The sequence below is a fragment of the Schistocerca gregaria genome, chromosome X, assembly GCF_023897955.1.
Source record: "Schistocerca gregaria isolate iqSchGreg1 chromosome X, iqSchGreg1.2, whole genome shotgun sequence".
Taxonomy (NCBI): Eukaryota; Metazoa; Arthropoda; class Insecta; order Orthoptera; family Acrididae; genus Schistocerca; species Schistocerca gregaria.
In genome coordinates, this window is record NC_064931.1 from 612,736,292 (window position 1) to 612,757,228 (window position 20,937).

The 20,937-nt window shown below is 43.4% G+C and overlaps 1 protein-coding gene across 1 annotated transcript in view; it reads left to right on the top strand.

Moving 5' to 3' along the window:
• Positions 1–20,937, top strand: part of LOC126298026 (innexin shaking-B) — a 370,506-nt gene that overhangs the window by 225,175 nt on the left and 124,394 nt on the right. Inside the window, exons 2-3 of the mRNA XM_049989349.1 lie at positions 146–365; positions 19,288–19,806. Coding sequence (XP_049845306.1) covers positions 146–365; positions 19,288–19,802 — 735 coding nt within the window. The 3' untranslated portion in view covers positions 19,803–19,806. The remainder of the gene's footprint in view (positions 1–145; positions 366–19,287; positions 19,807–20,937) is intronic.

Below are 20,937 nucleotides of genomic sequence, written 5' to 3' on the forward strand. Positions count from 1 at the left end.
GGATGTTTCAGAAATACCTTTTTCTTTCTTCCGTTTTCTCTATTTATCTGCCATTGATCTCACGTAAATCAAATCATTTCATAACTTAAAGACTTCCAATCTGTATTATTTAGAGATTTTTACACGAATATATTTCATGTTGCAGGCTATTCTGTTCTACACGCCCCGTTGGCTGTGGAAGAACTGGGAAGGAGGGAAGATCCACGCCCTTATAATGGACCTGGACGTGGGTATCTGTTCTGAGGTGGAGAAGAAGCAGAAAAAGAAACTGCTTCTAGACTACCTGTGGGACAACCTGCGTTATCACAACTGGTGGGCCTACCGCTACTATCTGTGCGAGCTGCTGTCCCTCGTTAACGTCGTTGGTGAGTCTAACTGCCATAATTTATGTGCTGCTGTACAATACATTCGTGCGGTAGAACATCAGTGCACTTCATAAAAATATTGATTATAATCTCATATTACAGCAAGGAGCATTTAGTTACGTGTCTCTCTCGAGCGTAAGTGTTCGTAGCCTGTTAGATACACTGTTGTTCATACTTCCGTTAATTTTGACTTGAATGGTACACATTTAACGTGTTGGGAGAGAAACTAGATGACTAAGATAGTTTGCACATCCGCCACCAGCAGAAATCGGTACCTACTCTATCTTGACATACGACCATGAGAGAAAGTGTGCGTGCCACCTGCCCGCGTTGTGTGTAAAATGAACCCACTTGTTTTTGGTGCAGAAGTGAGATTTTGCGTTAATCTTCCTTTTCTTGTCTTTAACATATAAATTCCACAATTTCTCATTTAAATTTCGCTAGCATTACCTTTCACTGGAAATGCCCTGCATCCTCATGAATGCATATAAAAAATCACGCACAGATCACTTCAAGGCGTTTAGCAAGCCATTTAACTGAATTCGGACAAGATCTTGTTTACTTGCACACAATGGCAACTATATATACAACAAACAAATACGTAGATGAATCCCACACAAAGTTATATTTACTCATTTTTATGTAAGTAATACTTCTTACCTATGTGATGAGCTACGCACAAATTGCATCAACGAATGAACATAATGACCTCCGTTTTAACTTAGTGTTCTTCATATCCCTTAACTTCGTAGTTACTATATTGCTTTTGCGATATAATTTTCCCACCAGCATGTCCATCCAAGAACTCAGAACTTGCGATCTTGTTTATGATTTCTTGTTCTTATACCGTATTAAGTGGATTTGAGGGAAGTATTTTAGGTAGTACAAAACTGGATTAGCGTGTCTTAAGGTAGCCTATTTCTGCAAAATCATTTAATACCTTTCACAAAAATGACATGTACTACATTCTCTGAAGATGCTTATTTACGCGGACTGCAAATACAACCATATATCCCTCCACATTCAAATAAAACAGTAGATTATAATCACACAGTATGTAAAGTAATGAGTCCGTTATGGATGATGATGACTGCTAGTTTTCTCCGGGCGCACGATGTCGAAGTTCTTAACTCCTAAAATATTATGAGATGAGTGTGAATATAAAGGATACAAATCAAAAATCCATCTACAATATAAAAATCACACTTTAAAATACACATGAGCCTCTTGAGAGGCCGAAAAGGGCATAAAACATCAATATTCACCGCACCAGACTCTAAATTAATATCCTTCCTTCTATCTCAAATTGAGCTCTCGTTTCTCGGTGATGACTGTTGGTGAATCGCGTGCAAGCTGAGTAGGAATTTATGATGTTCAGGTGAATATAGGTATGATTCAAATTTTACGATTGTCGCATCACCAGGAGTTGCAGGGCAGTAGAGAATGGACTCGTCCTATAGGAACCAATGGCTACCTTGATTTCCTCATGGTCGGCAGCGTGTTAAGATTTAAATATGATAGTCTGGCAAAACTACATACCACACATCCATAGCAGATGCTGGATCGTGCAAACTTTTGAGAATACGGGAGCAGACAAGTTCTGTCTGTATCCCATGCTCTGTGGCTAACGCGTTGTAAAATATTAAGGGCTTTGAGAGACATTTCAATAAAAAAAGACAACAATGTTTTCTTCCCACTCCTCCATTCTCTTAATTGTTGGTTGCAGTTTACGTTTGGTTTCTGGGAGAACACCAGAGAAATAATTACCTACAAATAAGGAGCGCTGTGGCTACTAACGGCTATTAAAATCACGGTCAAATTGAGAATGATACCTTGAGGGACAATGACATTGCGTATAAAACTACTTGATAGTTAATCTCCTATTCGGTATCTAAAATCGCGTAGGAAGGGGAAGGACCACACGAACTGTATAAAATTACGTAAAACTGTCTGAGGATGTTACGAAATACTGCAGTGCTTGTCGATCGAAGGAAGAACCTATTAGTGGTGCCTACACTGGATAGCTCATTCCATAGCCGGTTCCAGCAGGGCCTGGTTATCAACGATGGAAAGATCTCTCCAGAACCAACACTGAAAGAGGCTAAGAAGTTGCCTGGATTCCAAGATGAAGACACGGTGATCGGTGAGCATGGGCTCCAAGACTTTCCAACGAAGCTCATGGCGGCAACAATACTACAGCTACTTCGTCATAAACAGTTCTTCCCAGTTTTATGCACAGGAATCAAAATTGCTTAAATTCACAAGCCGGAAGATTGTTCTGCTTTGTATTTGACGTTAAAAATCGAGAATTACTTCTTTTGCAGTTCTAATAAGGCATTACAACGTACCACAATACCTCGTTACTTGTCACAAACAATATCGAATCCAGCTCCCACGCACAGAAATGGTGGTTGTAAACTTCGAAATTGAAGCTACAGAAGTCCCAACCGTTCTTCTCCGCGTTCACTCGATAGAAAAGAGATACAGTAGAAGTCCGATAGTCCGACACGTTCGGAAACGGCTCAGTGCCGAATAACCGAAAATGCCGTACTATCGGGCGGTATCTCTCACTACCGTACAGCGAAAACAGCTGTAACACGGTGTTTTGCAGTGAAATGTTGATTAGCAGAATCATCATGTCAATACCTTTAGCTCAAGATTAGGCCAGTGCCAAATTTTTATTCAAGACATTTAGTTTACACACAAGTACTGTATAATACTTTAGTTTAGTTTGACATAAAAAAATAGGAATAGGTTTTTGTTTTCGAAGTCTTTCTCGCTTGGGATAAAAATTATTTCTAATGATGTGTAAATCAATAAAATCAGAGCCATCAAATTAGCATTACACTCAGCAAAAGTGATGAATTTATTTAGCGAATCTCAGGATTCTGCCCACCTGATTCTCTCCTCTTCTTCCGTTTCCTCATCTGAGTCACTCTCTTGAAGACTCTATATAGGGTGAGGGTTTACTACACTTTGGATAATGTTCTCATCAGTTAGCTCCTGTTCGATAGCTTCATTGCTATCCATCTACATCCACTCCGCGAATTCAGATACGTTCTGCAAAGGATTGTTGTTGTTTACTCTTCTTATAACATCCAAAACTTCACACAGTGGTTCGGGATGTTGCTCCTCCTCAACAATCTGTAGTGTTGAATCAAATGAAGGATCTGCTGTTGGCTGAAGTTTTCTCAAGAACCGCTGTAAAGTAATATTTGGTACTTGAGCCCAAGACAGTGCCACGGCATATACGGCATCTTGTGCGCTAAGGTTTTATGAAAGTCAGTTTCATCACAGCCTGCGTTAAACAGGCCATGAAGGAAATAGCTTCTACAAAATAGTTTAAAGTTCTAGATGACCGTTGATCCATTGGTTGAATCAGTGATGTGACATTACATGGCAGAATTGTTGCAAACATGTTTCTGAAACCCAACTCAGCTAATGGCATATGTGTTTTACAGTTGTACAAAAGAAGGATGGTTTTGCTGTCTTCTGGTATACTAAAGTTTTTAAATTTTCTTCAAAACAAGAACGATGAAGAAACAGTTTTTGAAAAGGATGGCAGTCATATATTAATATTATTTAGCATCATAATGAACATGCAAGTCCGTAACATTCTTAAATGCCTGAGATATTCCAGATTTACCAATTACAAAAGGAGTTATTCGGTGGCTTCCAGAAGCATTAGCACATAGCAAAACTGTCAATCTATCTTTGCATTTTTTTAAAAACCCTTTACTCGCATTTCTGCATACCCCAGTTACAGTAGATGTTGATAGGTACCACCTAATAGGCCTGTTTCATCGACATTGTAAATCAGATCAGTCGTTAAATTATTATCTGATATTATTTCTTCAAATTCGTCTTTGTATGTTCCTTCTGAGTCTTGGGTTGCTGACAGTGTTTTTCCAGTTACATCAAGTTTTCGAATTCCATGCTGAAACTCAAAGTTTCTGAGCCAACCATCAGAAAGTTGCATTCACTTTCGGCAACACCTAAATCTTGTCCAAATTTCTTTGCCTTTTCAGTAACCATTGGCCCCTTTATCGGCTTTCATCCGGAGCATACTGGACTAAACCATCTGTATAATACGCTATCTATTTGTTGCAATTTTGGGGTTTTAATTTTTGTCTGGAGCAAATTTCTCAGTTGTCACCTATTGAGAAGCAAATTTCATTAGTTCATCTTTCTGTTTCTTTTATGTCGTAAATTGTTCACGAGCCAATATTAAATTCATTCATCAGAATATTTCTATTCTCACCTTTCTCCAGTTGTTTGACGATTTCAAGTTTCTGGATGGTGGTCAGAGTTACGTGCTTACGTTTGTCTCTCGATTTAGAACTTGAAGAATTTCCCGGGTTAGATAACATTGTCACTGCTTAAATGCGATAAAACTTACACAGGATACTTTGATACTTAAGCTCACTACGGTAATACGGATCCTTCTTCGGAAGAAAAAATGGCGAAAACAGCTCACAATCAAAACAAAGAACTGAACCTCAGTGTGGTGACAGCCGAGATCAGTCGAGTTAAGTTCAAACGCTTCCGATTGCCTCTGAACAGTGGTGATTGCGTCTAATAGTAGCAGACGCCCGGTGAAAACTTCCGAGTGGTTCAGAATCTGAGATGGTGTCAGACTATCGGGCGTTCCGGACTGTTGGATGCCGGACTAAAGGAAGACTATTGTACTAAATTCTGGCTGGCGCTAACAGTAGTTTCTTTCTTGGCGTAGATTTCCGCAGATTTCTTTCAGACACTGCGAAATGTGGAATTTCTAGGCAGAATAAAACAGTCCCGGAGCAGGACTCGAACTTGGAACTTTTGCCTTCCTAGGACAAGTGTTTTTCCGATTTTTTTTTTGCGTCTTGTTTGTTACTGGTCGTTGTATTGGGTCGTAGCGGACATCACATGACATTCGCTGAAGTTCGTTTTGATCCCTTCACTCAGGGTTTTCTTGTTTCTTTTTTTTTCTTTTTTTTTCGGAGACAAGCCAGTGCTCTGCCGAACACGCTGAGCTACCGTGCCGGCGCCTGAGCTATCCAGGCACAACTCACAATCCGCCGTCACTTCTCGTATTACCTCTCGCCGATCTTCTAAACTTCACAAATGTTCTCCCGCAAACCTTGCACTATCCACTGCAGAGCTAATATTCATTATTGAGACTTCTAAATCTTTCAAATGTATTGAGACAGGGAAAAAATCTCTTGGAGAGCATATCATCGAGCACTTCCCACTGAGCAATGATGGCGAGGACAGGAAAATAAAAATCAAGGGATCAATGGTGTGGAACAACCCCTTAACACTCCTGAAGTTTGTGCTCTTCCTCATCTTCAGAAGATATAGTTCCTCCGACAACGTGGAGCTCTCAGTATCTTGGTACCGTTAGAAGTTGGTATAGGAGTTCCATAGAGCGTTAGTTGTGTTAAACAAGCTAAGGTGATGTATGATGAAGTTGAAGATAGTGACCGCGTGATGCACATACACTGTCGAAGTAATGCTTGCAAGTTCTTAGTGAGAGAGACAGATGAAAAGTGGAATGCTTGGTCTTCAAAGATGGTCAACTTTCTTTTAGATCTCTCCTATTGAGGCTGTCCATTCCTAGGAGGCTACAACACTTAAGCACAGGGGTGTCTGACAGTTTAAAATATAATGTCTAGAAGATATGAAGACAGGTGTCTAACACAAGTTGTAACTTTTCTGCGTGTAATGTGAACGTATTTAGGGTCTACTGTAGAGTGGAACTCATCTTACAGGTGATGTTTAGTATCATTCCTTCCGTTTCCTCACCATTGAGATGGAAACACTGCACCATTCTGGCAATTGTTACAACTTGTTGATGCCGTCGAGCAGGCTTCAGAATCCATGTCAACTGTTAAAAGGCATTCTTCTGACTCAGATAGTATCTTTCGAGTATGGTCTAACTTACTAGCCCGCTCTTTATCTGTCGCAATGGTTGAGAAGATGTTGAGCATCATTCGATCATGTCTATCTTCTTCTACGGGGGTGTGGAGCAAATTGCAGCTTTTATCTTCATGTGAACATTCGAATATACATATCTTCACACAACCTTTCATTAATAGTGTTAATGTCGACGAACCTTTGTATCAGGTGATTCTATCGCCACTTAAGTCAAATATGCAACACATAAGGTGATCGTCCGAAAAGCGTACTTGGTGATGCACAAGAGGCTCCTTCCTCATGTGTGGCTTGTCCGCATTTCGTACATACAACTTTTCCTTGAAAGAGACGGTTGTTTGCCCAAACGCTGCAGGGATTAATTAGTCGCTAACGACTGTTTTGCCCCAGCTGTAATCGACACCAGCGGTCCGTAACATAACACGCGGCTATGATTTTTTCAAAATGGTTCAAATGGCTCTGAGCACTATGGGACTTAACATCTATGGTCATCAGTCCCCTAGAACTTAGAACTACTTAAACCTAACTAACGTAAGGGCAACACACAACACCCAGCCATCAAGAGGCAGAGAAAATCCCTGACCCCGCCGGGAATAGAACCCGGGAACCCGGGCGCGGGAAGCGAGAATGCTACCGCACGACCACGAGATGCGGGCGCTATGATTTTTGTCATCCTCGGCATCTAGGCTATTAAACCAAGGTTCCCGTACCATCTGATACACCCGGTGGTTATAGTCATAGCGCATCTACTCACAGAGGTCCAGTGTGGGCTCTATTTGTCGTATGGCGTCGAAATTTGTTAGATATTCTGCAGTGTTAATTTGGGAACGGATTTACGCTGGAAAAAAATTAGTTCCAGTTTTGGTCACCAGGTGCAAATCTGTCACTATGAATCCAAGAAAGACGTATAGAAATGTTTCCATATTTAATGGATTAGAAATAGGACGTGGCCATAAAATGTTAAACAAGTGAGAAAGGCATAATGTTGATTTTATTACTAACGGCCACTTACCAAATTTGTTCAATGTGAGCACTGGAGACGTCGAAGAGATGCTGATGCGGAAAAAAACGACGTGATCAACAGTTGCTCACAGCAGTTCTGGTGGAACCTGAGCAACGTGTTCCTGTATACTGGCCTGTAGATTAGGTAGAGCCGAATATGTCCCAGGTAAACAAGTTATACTAAGATGTCCCCAGAGCCAAAAGTCACATGGATGCACCTGGAAAAAGTCTGGAGACAACACGTTCGTGGAAGGTTGCATAAAGCATATCTTTCACTGGGCTAGCGACTTGATGAGTTGCCCCATCTTGAATGAACAGTGGTTTCCACACAGTTGCACTCTTCCAAAGCAGGACTAACAAGTTTTAAGAGATCTCGATAACGCGCAAACGTCATGGTACACCTGACAGGATCTCTGGGTGTATTCTCTTCGAAGAAGATCGGACCTACAGTAAAGGTGCTCGTGACTCCACACCATACAGTCACATACGGTGACTGCAATGGCTCTTTGTGCACAACACGTGGTTGAACAGTACCCAAAATTCAGCAGCTCTGTGTATTCACTGCACCCTGTAATGTAAAATGAGCCTCGTCACTCCACAGAATATTGCCCAGCTACATGTCACTATCTCCGATCCGTGCCAGAAACCGAAGAGCAAATTCAGAACGTCTCTACCGACCATGAGGTTGCAGCTGCTGCACCGTCCTGATCTTGTACGGGTACCCGTGTAAAACAGACCGCAAAACTTTCTGTACTACCGACCATGGGATGACGATTTTCGTGACGCTTCACGAGCACTACCACATCCCGGGGCACATGCTGCATGGTCAGTCACAGCAACAGCAACCTCGTCAATAACTTGGTTTAACGTCCCGTCGACATCGAGGTAATTAGAGTCGTCAGTAAGTCCCACTAGTATAAGACTTTTCCCCTTCCGCTTCCACACCAAACTCACACGTTTTTTTTCGAATTTCATTATTATCATTTTAAACCAGACCTTTCAGTCGGAGATATTCTTTCAATGCAGCACTGTAACTGCTGCCGTTCACAAAAAAGCAGTTTCACTGACAGCGCGCGGTCTCCCTTCTCGATAGCATTACTGTTCACTCACGTTATGGTAATCAGACGAGAGTGTGGATGTCATACCGTCATACAAACAGTGTAAAGAGCCAGATTAGCACTGGAACTAATTTGTTTTCCAGCGTGAATAGGTTACGCAATAACACATTAGCATATCTACCAAGTTTCGCTGTCATACGATAATTACAGCCCACACTGGACCTCCGTGAGTACCTGCACTTTAATTATAACCATCCGACACAACTTTTAACCCTTATGCCACACGATGAACACTTACGTACACGCAGAGTTTATGGTTAAAAGGCACAAAGCTCCTGGCTAGCTTGAGAACGCTGTTTGCTCTTAACCTATACGCAGGCAAGACTGGCAGAGTTTTCTGAAATTCTTGCCGTTTGGTACGACCCACAGTACGTTTATCATATCGAATGCCACAGATTCACCGGCCCACAATCAAACTCTGTGGTATCCCCATAGTAATTTCTCACCATGCAGATGATGTGGCGTCACATTATCACTTATGCGAACAGCCTAGTGCCACTTCCTCATGCTGTTACTAAAGTGGGAATTAAATCTACAGGTATTCCATAAAAACGTAATTGATCTAATAGGATGATACAATTAAATTCCTTTGATAAGCCACAGAATACACTATTTGGTGGTATTCTATCATTTAAAATTTTTATCATCTACTGACTGAATGTTTAAAAAGCATTTCGGTAGAGTGGATCCTTTGAAATCAGAACTGTGAATGGTGAAGTAGCCCACTATTTCACAAGCCATGAGTACATCACCATAAAAAACCTTTTGCAAGAAAAGTGGTGCAAATGGCTCTGAGCACTATGGGACTTAACGTCTGAGGTCATCAGTCCCCTAGAACATATAACTACTTAAACCTAACTAACCTAAGACATCACACACATCCATGCCCGAGGCAGGATTCGAACCTGCAACCGTAGCGGTCGCGCGGTTCCAGACTGAAAAAACTTTTGCAAACTGATATTTCTATAGGATACTTATTGACGTCTGTTGAGTCATCTTTCCTATAGAGAAGTCCAATAATAGCATATTATAATCTATCTGGAAAAAAGCCCTGAACTAACAATATACCAATCTTAATTACAGTTTATATAAACAATACTTTTAGGGTTCCGTTCCTCAGTCGATATAAATGGAACTGCTATAGGATCATGAACCCACGCAAATTGTAAATGGCTGCGAAAACAAACTTGACCTCTTAGGCACAAATAATCCTGATCTAATAGAGAGCGTTATGACGTATACAGGGATTAGTGAACACAAGGTCATTGTAGCGAGGCTCAAAACCATATCAACCAAAAATAATAAAAATAAACGCAAAATACATCTATTTAAAACAGCAGATAAAAATTCGCTTGATGCCTTCCTAAGAGGGAGTCTCCATTCTTTCTAAGATAATTATGTAAGTGTAGACCAGATATGGCTCAAATTCAAAGATACAATATCGACAGCAATAGATAGATTCATACCGCATATGTTAATAAAAGACGGGACTGATCCACCATGGTACACAAAACACGTCAGAACACTGTTGCAGAAGCAATAAAAAACTGCATGCCAAATTCAGAAGAACGCAAAATCCCCAAGACTGGCTAAGTTTCACTGAAGCTAGAAATTTAGTGCGGATGGCAATGCGAGATGCTTTTAATGGTTTCCACAATGAAACATTGTCTCAAAATATGGTAGTAAACCCAAAGAGACTCTGGTCGTATTTAAAGCACACCAGCGGCAAAAAAAAGTCAATACCGCCACTTTACGATAGCGAAGGAAATGTTACCGATGATGGTACCACTAAAATGGAGTTACTAACTACAGTTCTCCGTAATTCCTTCACGAAAGAAGACGAAATAAATATTCCAGAATTCGAAATTAGAACAGCTGTCAGCATGAATGAAATAAAAGTAGAGATCTTAGGTGTTGCGAAACAACTCAAGTCATTTAAGAAGGGCAAGTCTTCTGGTCTAGATGGTATACCAAACAGGTTCCTTGACGAAAGGTCTGTTCCTAAAGACTGGAAAGTAGCACAAGTCACACCAATATTCAAGAAAGGAAATAGGAGTAACCCATTGAATTACAGAGCCATATCACTGACCTCAATTTGCAGTAGGATTTTGGAGCATATACTGTACTCGAACATTAGTTATTGATACATAACCAACACGGATTCAGCAAATATCGTTCTTGTGCAACACAGCTATCTCTTTATTCCCATGAAGTAATGGGTGTCGTCGACAAGGGATCTCAGATCGATTCCATATTCCTAGATTTCCGGAAGGCTTTTGATACCGTTTCTCACAAGCGACTATTAATCAAATTGCTTAGTTATGGAGTATCGTCTCAGTTGTGTGACTGGATTCGTGATTTCCTCTCAGAGAGGTCACAGTTCTTAGTGATAGACGGTAAATCATAGAGTAGAAAAGAAGTGATATCTGGCGCTCCGCAAGGTAGTGTCATAGGCCTTCTGCTGTTCCTGATTTAAATAAATGATCTAGGTGATAATTTGAACAGCCGCCTTAGACAGTTTGCAGATGACGCTGTAATTTACCGTCTAGTAAAATCATCACACGATCAATTCCAATTACAAAATGATCTAGAGAGAATTTCTGTATGGTGCGAAAAGTGGCAATTGGCACTAACCCAAAAAAAGTGCGAGGTCATCCACATAGGTACTAAGAGAAATCCGATAAATTTTGGGTATACGATAAATTGCATAAATCTAAGGCTGTCAATTCGACTAAATACCTAGGAATTACAATTACGAGCATCTTAAACTGGAAAATCCACATAGATAATATTGTGGAGAAGGTGATACAAGGACTGCGCTTTGTTGGCAGAACACTTAGAAGATGCGACAAACCCACTAAAGAAACAGACTACATTACACTTGTCAGTCCTCTGCTGGAATACAACTGCGCGTTGTGGGATCCTTACCAGCTGGGATTGACGGAGGACATCGAAAAAGTACAAAGGACAACTCGGTTCGTGTTATCGCGCAATAGGGGTAGAGTGTCACTGATATGATAAGCGAGTTGAGGTGGCAGTCACTGCAATCAAGGCGGTTTTCTTTGCGGCGAGATCTATTTATGAAATTTCAATCACCAACTTTCTCTTCCGAATGCGAAAATATTTTGTTGACACTCACCAACGTAGAGAGAAATGATCATAATAAAATAAGAGAAATCGGAGCTCGAACGGAAAGATTTAGGTGTTGCTTTTTCCCAGCACCATTCGGCAGTGGAATGGTAGAGAAGTAGTATGAAAATGGTTCGATGAACCCGCTGCCAGGGACTTAAGTGTGAATTGCGGAGTAACCATGTAGATGTAGATGTATAGGATCTCTCTGTCTATGTCTGTTCGATGGTTAAGACCCCTTTATGTTAGGAAGGGTAGAGGTATCATGATGAAATTTGCTTCGGGTACTAAGGTCTACAGTCCCTCGGCGGTGCAACAAATTTAAGTTTATAAGTAATTGCAATCAAAACATACGGCCTTCTGTAAATACCTCTTTGTCTTAGGTATCACGTTAAAATTTGTACAAATATTAAGATCTAAGGCCACCTGGAGGTGTAACTAATTTGAGCTTCTAAATCAACGCAGTCAAAAGATACGGCCGTGTATATTACATATTTTGGTACTATGAAACTGACTCATCAAAACCTGTGGATGAACTGTCTATATACACACATCAAAAACAGTTTTGCATCACCTCGGTTCCGAGCGTTCCGGAATCTGTACAGAAAATTGGAATAGAGATCAATATAAACATCATTCCTCCATTTTTATAGCTCATGAGACCCACACATTGCCTTTTGTACCACCACACAGCGAGACCGTCAGAGATGGTGGTCCTGATTGCTGTAACACTGGTACATCTAATACCCAGCAGCACGTTCTCTTGCATTGATGCGTGCGAGTATTCGTCGTGGCATACTATCCACAAGTACATCAACGCACTGTTGGTCCAGATTGTCCCACTCCCCAACGGGAATTCGGCGTAGATCCCTCAGAGTGGCTGGTGGGTCACGTCGCCCATAAACAGCTCTTTTCAGTCTATCCCAGGCATGTTCGATAGGGTTCATGTCTGAAGTACGTGCTTGCCACTCTAGTCGAGCAATGTCGTTACCTTGAAGGAAGTCGTTCACAAGATGTGCACGATGGGGACGCAAATTGTCGTCCATGAAGAAGAATGCCTCGCCAATATCCTGCCGATATAGTTCCACTACCGGTCGTATAGCTGTTACGGCGCCTTCCATGACCACCAGCGACATACGTCGGCCCCATATAACGCCACCTTGCTGCACTCGCTGGGCAGTGTGTCTAAGGCATTCAGCCTGATCGGGTTACCTCCAAACACGTCTCCGACGACTGACATATGCGACACTCATCGGTGAAGAGAATGTGATGCCAATCCCTAGCGGTCATTTCGGCATGTTGTTGGGCCCATCTGTACCGCGCTGCATGGTGTCGTGGTTGCAAAGGTGGATCTCGTCATGGACGCCGGGAGTGAAGTTACGCATCATGCAGCCCATTGCGCACAGTTTGAGCCGTAACACGACGTCCTATGGCTGCACCAAAAGCATTATTCAACATGGTGGCGTTGCTGTCAGGGTTCCTCCGAGCCACAATCCGTAGGTAGCGGTCATCAACTGCAGTAGTAGCCCTTGGGCGGCCTGAGAGAGGCACAAAGTAACAATGTGGACGCGATCGAACCGCGGTATTGACCGTCTAGGCATGGTTGAACTACAGACAACACGAGGCATGTACCACCTTCCTGGTGGAATGACTGGAAATAATCGGCTGTCGGACCCCTCCGTCTAATAGGCGCTGCTCATGCATGGTTGGTTACATCTTTGGGCGGGTTTAGTGATATCTCTGAACAGTCAAAGGGACTGTGTCTGTGATATAATATCCACAGTCAACGTCTATCTTCAGGAGTTCTGGGAACCGGGGTGATGCAAAACTCTTTTTGATGTGTGTACATATTATGCCTGGTCGGCATAGTCTGCCTGCGGTGACGGTGTGCAGACATAATATGTACAGCGTGCTGCTGCCGTCAGTGTTTACATCGATGGGTGAATCGCGAGCCAGCAGCGTCACTCGGCTGTGTTTGTGACTACTGTGCCATGGGACTACAACTACTCAAACTTGGAAAATGAGTACAGAGTGATATTCATTGGAACATTAGCATTACATTTATGTAGTATATTACACACACTGTTAACAAAACATTCATAGAAAACATAATACGATCAGGTCCGGGGCAGGAAGTGCAACAAGCCGTTACAGAAAGACATTGAAGTTCATGATGCTTTAACTCCACTTAAATTCGAAAGCAACATCATATGCTTTCCCTAACACTGATTTCCTGGCATATAAGTTATCGCACATTTCATAGCGATAGCAACAACCCACTTGGTGTGCTTGGCAGGAGAGTCAACACCGTGTTACTAAAGGAGGCCGAAATGCACGCGTTTTAGCTCACGCAGGCTGGCGTGAGGTCTGGAATATCACAAGGGAATTAGAATTGAGGAAAACGGACGTAGCTGGTGGAATACTTAACTTTAATCCATTAATGATGAACGTCGCTCTTGACGATACAGGGTTTACAATATCAATAGCCTAGCCTTGCTAGGTCGTAGCAAATAACGTAGCTGAAGGCTATGCTAACTATCGTCTCCGCAAATGAGAGCGTAGAAGTCAGTAAACCATAGGTAGCAAAGTCGGCTGTACAACTGGGGCGATTGCTAGGAAGTCTCTCTAGACCTGCCGTGTGGCGGCGCTCGGTCTGCAATCATTGATAGTGGCGACACGCGGGTCCGACGTATACTACCGGACCGCGGCCGATTTAAAGGGTACCACCTAGCAAGTGTGGTGTCTGGCGGTGACACCACACCCGTAATACTAAGAAGACATACACTCCTGGAAATGGAAAAAAGAACACATTGACACCGGTGTGTCAGACCCACCATACTTGCTCCGGACACTGCGAGAGGGCTGTACAAGCAATGATCACACGCACGGCACAGCGGACACACCAGGAAATTCGGTGTTGGCCGTCGAATGGCGCTAGCTGCGCAGCATTTGTGCTCCACCGCCGTCAGTGTCAGCCAGTTTGCCGTGGCATACGGAGCTCCATCGCAGTCTTTAACACTGGTAGCATGCCGCGACAGCGTGGACGTGAACCGTATGTGCAGTTGACGGACTTTGAGCGAGGGCGTATAGTGGGCATGCGGGAGGCCGGGTGGACGTACCGCCGAATTGCTCAACACGTGGGGCGTGAGGTCTCCACAGTACATCGATGTTGTCGCCAGTGTTCGGCGGAAGGTGCACGTGCCCGTCGACCTGGGACCGGACCGCAGCGACGCACGGAGGCACGCCAAGACCGTAGGATCCTACGCCGTGCCGTAGGGGACCGCACCGCCACTTCCCAGCAAATTTGGGACACTGTTGCTCCTGGGGTATCGGCGAGGACCATTCGCAACCGTCTCCATGAAGCTGGGCTACGATCCCGCATACCGTTAGGTCGTCTTCCGCTCACACCCCAACATCGTGCAGCCCGCCTCCAGTGGTGTCGCGACAGGCGTGAGAGTCGCTTCTGCCTTGGTGCCAATGATGGTCGTATGCGTGTTTGGCGCCGTGCAGGTGAGCGCCACAATCAGGACTGCATACGACCGAGGCACACAGGGCCAACACCCGGCATCATGGTGTGTGGAGCGATCTCTTACACTAGCCGTACACCTCTGGTGATCGTCGAGGGGACACTGAATAGTGCACGGTACATCCAAACCGTCATCGAATCCATCGTTCTACCATTCCTAGACCGGCAAGGGAACTTGCTGTTCCAACAGGACAATGCACGTCCGCATGTATCCCGTGCCACCCAACGTGCTCTAGATGGTGTAAGTCAACTACCCTGGCCAGCAAGATCTCCGGATCTGTCCCTCATTGAGCATGTTTGGGACTGGATGAAGCGTCGTCTCACGCGGTCTGCACGTCCAGCACGAACGCTGGTCCAACTGAGGCGCCAGGTGGAAATGGCATGGCAAGCCGTTCCACAGGACTACATCCAGCTTCTCTACGATCGTCTTCATGGGAGAATAGCAGCCTGCATTGCTGCGAAAGGTGGATATACACTGTACTAGTGCCGACATTGTGCATGCTCTGTTGCCTTTGTCTATGTGCCTGTGGTTCTGTCAGTGTGATCATGTGATGTATCTGACCCCAGGAATGTGTCAATAAAGTTTCACCTTCCTGGGACAATGGATTCACGGTGTTCTTATTTCAATTTCCAGGAGTGTATATGGCTATAAAATGAGTCCAGCCAAGAATTATTCCAAAACAGATTTTAGTGTGAACCTTTCGTGTGTTACCAGTCTTGCTATGGCCACACATCTCTATATTCTAATTTTCTACACAAGGCCCCTTGCACTCTCATTTGAACATTTCCAGTTAATCCTAGTAATAACACGACTAAATCCTGAAGCCAACGATAGTATTACTAAAATTCAAAATCAAAATCTAATTCATTCATCCATTCATAAATTCGAAAGCACATTTATTTAGGACATAAAGGTACAAAACAAACATTTAAATAATTTGCGAATATCGGCGAAGTGGAGAGTGCAGTTGCACCTTTTGTCACCAGCCTGATACATTTCCACTCATCTAACCGCCGTTCCTTGTTGGGCGTTTCTGTTTACTGTCCACACAGATAACTGGAAGTTAGCATACGTAAGAGTAATCTGAAACAGAGATACTTTACGATACAGCTCCTGCTGCCCAACAAGAAACCGGAAAATCCACGAGAGGTTCGATGACACGGTTAGCACTCCGCAGTTAGGTGAAAATGATACCAAAAATGCACTATAAACAGTCCCCACATTACTTCTCTATGGACTTTATACTAGCACTGTAGTATACGCCCTAAACCGATATCCAACTAAAATCTGTGAGATCGCTGCGGCTGGAAAAAGATCCTGTAAGAACGGGACCAACGACGACTGAAGAGAGTCGTCCAGCGTGACAGAAGTGCAACCCTTCCAAAAATTCCTGCAGATTTCAGTGCTACACTATCAACAAATGTGAGCGTGTGAACCATTCAACGAAACATCACCGATATGGGCTTTCGGAGCCGAATGTCCGCTCGTGTACCCTTGATGACTGCACGACACAGAGTTTTACGACTTGCCTGGGTTCGTCAACACCGACATTGGACTGCTGATGACTGGAAACATGTTGCCTGGTCGGATGCGTCTCGCTTCAAATTGTATCCAGCAGATGGACGTATACGAGTATGGGGACAACCTCATGAATCCATAGACCCTGCATGTCAGCAGAGGACTGTTCAAGCTGCTGGTGGCTCTTTAATGGTGTGGGGCGTGTGCAGTTGGAATGATATGGAACCCCTGGTACGTCTTCTTGATAGATCATTTGCAAAACCAAAGTCATGTGAATTTGAAGACTGACTAGTATGTTCTAATGAATCATGTTACAGGTATTTATTTTTCGATTGCCAGGCAGATGGTGTTCCTTAAACCGAAACCTCCTAATCTATGCGAGAAAATTATTGAATCTACTGGATGATCAGTTAAGTTCTACCACAGTCATTGTAATATTGGTGAAGTGTCCATCATTCAAAGTAGTCTAGGGGGACGAACTATTCGAATATTCGTTTGAAGACCCTGCAGACCGATTAAATGCACCAGTGTCAGCGTATGGAAATGTCATGGGTAACATTGAACGGAATAAGACAAATAGAAATCGACCTTCACAAGCATATACCATCATATATTACTGTATGCGGATACAGCGCGATAGTAATCTATGGCGATCAGCTGAGGACCTATGCTGATTTTAACTCTACTGGTCACGTTCGTGCGGTGTGCATTCAGACGCGTGTAGCAGCTACCTAGGTGTGAACCCACGCAAGTTCCCGAAAAGACAACATTGCCCAGTTCGTATGCAGCGGCAGCGGCGCATTGTGACAGGTGATTAAAGCTAGGTACACCATTTTCACCACGAAAACAAGAGAGTATCAGTGGTGTTACACCACGAAGGATTACCGACGCTAGAAAAGTTCAAGCCCGTGCCATCCAGAATTAAATTCATGCTTACAGTACTTAAGGCTATTCAAGCAGGGATGCATTTGAAATTCATGCCTAAAGGCACCACCATAAACACTGGAAGATTCTGCGAGACCCTCAGAAAACTGAAAGCACATGGAACACCCTCTCCTTCAACATGAGAATACCAGGCTACACGAACTATGTTGCATCTTAAACTATCCAACGCCTTGGGTTTCTCCATACAACCCAAATTGGCCCCATGCGATTTTCAGTTATTTCCAAAACTTAATGAACACTTTTGGTGACCCCACTTTCATAATGATGAAGCGTTGCAAGGTGATTTGAGGTTGTACCTCCGTCAACAAAGTCTGGCATTCTACAGTGACGATATCAACAAGCTCATCTCTCGTTGGGAGAAATGTGCTTGTAGCCAGGGTATGTAGTCACGAAGAATAAAGAAGTATAATGTTAATAAAGTTTGTTTCATTTGAAAAGCTTTACGATTGAGCACACAAAAGATTCGGACGCATTTGCTGTCCATGAGGCCTCCAAAAACGAATTCTGCCACCCAGCATTCTTACTGTATCGCTCACGTCAAAGGTCGCTCGACCTGTCGAAACATACCTTGCAGTTTCCACTTAATGATGTGCTGCCTGACAAGTGACTGTCGTAGTACCCAGGAAAACGTAGCATGAAATGCGGTCGTGCCGAAGAAGGTATCTTTCAACATTACTGTGTTGCTGGTTGGTAAGGAATCACACCCTGAAATTTGAGGGGGGAAATATTATTTCACCTTGTATAACATAATACCAATATTTAATTAAAAGAAGTTACATTTCAGTATTGTTTCTAAGGTCAGAAAATGCTTGAAGATAGCTTTTTATCCTTACATGTATTTAAATATTTATTAGAGCGAAATGTACGTCAGTTGTACAAGGATGCTGTTTCCATTCCGCTGGCTTCAATAAGCCGTGGCTCCAATGCACATTATCCTTGTCAGATCACTACATCAAAATTTTGTGTGTTGATTGACACAGCTAACTGAAGAGTTACATTAATGTTATCAGCATATGTCTTTGGCATGCACTAAAAGAATCAAAACATGTAAGATGCGGGTGAAGCTGGGCTTGTGGACTCTACCAGTCAGACAATGAAGAAAAAAATAATAGTACACTAGTGAGTCTCTAGATTGATTTATATATAGTGACACGATATGACTTCGAGAAATTAACCCCACCAGTGGCTACTTCATCCTTACATTCGTTTTAACATTTTGGCAGCATTTCTTTTTATTTGTCACAACAAACAGAAAATCACTATACAATTCACGCGCATCAAAATTTTAATAATTTGCAACCAATGCTCTACAATCGCAATAAAGTCATGAGATGTTCAATTGACTCTTTTTATTAGAACATGTAACGCGTTTCGGGATTACACCCATCTTCAGACATCACAAACTTCAACTCCTTCCTAACCAGTCAGGAGTACAGCCTTGACAACTGAAAGAAAGTTGAGTTGTCAAGGCTGTACCCCTGGTTGGTCAGGAAGGAGTTGAAATTTGTGATCTCTGAAGATGGGTGTAATCCCGAAACGCGTTACATGTTCTAATAAAAGAGTCAATTGAACATCTCATGACTTTATTGCGATTGTACAGCACTGGTTGCCAACTATTAACATAAAAATGATCTCAGGCCTCAGACGGGATTTTATGTCCTGTATATCATCGAAATTTTAGCAAACATTACTTAAAAATTACGTATTTTACAGTATCTACTCCACAACTCTGTGTGTACCGAATGTGAGAGGACATTTTTGTTGTAGGGCAAATGTTCCTGATGAACCGGTTTTTCGACGGCGCATTCCTAACGTTCGGCATCGACGTACTGACATTTATGGAAAGTGACCAAGAGGACCGTTGGGACCCGATGATCTACATCTTCCCTCGGATGACCAAGTGCACGTTCCACAAGTACGGAGTGTCGGGTGAGATAGAGAAGCTGGACGCGGTGTGCATCTTGCCGCTGAACGTGGTGAACGAGAAGATTTACGTCTTCCTGTGGTTCTGGTTCCTGCTGCTGGCGTTCCTGACGACGCTGAGCCTGCTGTTCCGCGTGCTCATCATCATGAGTCCCCGCATCCGCGTCTACCTGCTGCGCTTCCGCTTCCGCATGGTGCGCCGCGACGCCGTCGACGCCATCGTGGTGCGGTCGCGCATGGGCGACTGGTTCCTGCTCTACATGCTCGGCCAGAACGTCGACTGCCTCATCTTCCGGGACGTCATGCACGAGCTCGCCGACCGTCTCAAGCGCAGTCCGGTCATGCTGCCCGACGCGTAGCATGGTAAGTACCCTCTAGAAAGAGAATTCCCTAGCCTCCTTAAGGGAAAGGAAACGGCTAACTGCAAACACTTGTTGGGACTGCACTGATGGAAATCGAGTGTGTTATACCATGAAGCAGCAGTCCAATATTTACACACTTCTTGGAGATGTTAGCACATAGCTGATATTAAATGATTAAAATTCCATTAGGAACTGTTTGTCATCGTCAACATCGTTATGAGATGACCCCCACGGCAGTATTGTTTTCGTTTTGGCATGCAAGCTAACACCCTCCGGAAGTCATTATGACTAATTTCTATGTATGACACACACTAAGTCAGTTCAGAAAGACTGCTGGTTGGTGAATCTTGTGAAAGCGTAAGTATTCCCATCGCACCCCAGCCATGCTCTGTGGATGACAGACCATCGGACCAGTTCAGGCAAATCAAGATCCCAGAATGAGATTTTCACTTTGCAGCGGAGTGTGCACTGATATGAAACTTCCTGGCAGATTAAAACCGCGTGCCCGACCGAGACTCGAACTCGGGACCTTTGCCTTTCGCGGGCAAATGCTCTACCATCTGAGCTACCGAAGCACGACTCACGCCCGGGCTCACAGCTTTACTTCTGCAAGGTTCGCAGGAGAGCTTCTGTAAAGTTTGGAAGGTAGGAGACGAGATACTGGCAGAAGTAAAGCTGTGAGACCGGGCGTGAGTCGTGCTTCGGTAGCTCAGATGGAAGAGCACTTGCCCGTGAAAGGCAAAGGTCCCGAGTTCGAGTCTCGGTCGGGCACACGGTTTTAATCTGCCAGGAAGTTTCAAATCAAGATCCATTCGTTTCTTAAGGCGTTGGTTATGTGACCTGCAGTGTGAGGTCTTGCATTATCCATAGTATTTCATTTGGTACCTTGGTGATGACTACAGTTAACCATTCGTGCCACATATCGGATAGTATTCTGCCTCCCTTCAAAAACTATCCAATCAATCCTTCTGTCATTCCAACAGCTTCCCACACCGTTATGGTGTGGCATGAAAAACAGCTTGCTCTAAACTTAGAAAAATGTGAGTTAATGCAGATGAGTAGGTGAAAAATCCTTAAATATTCGAAAGCAGTATTAATGGTATGCTGCTTGACACAGTCACGTGAACTAAAC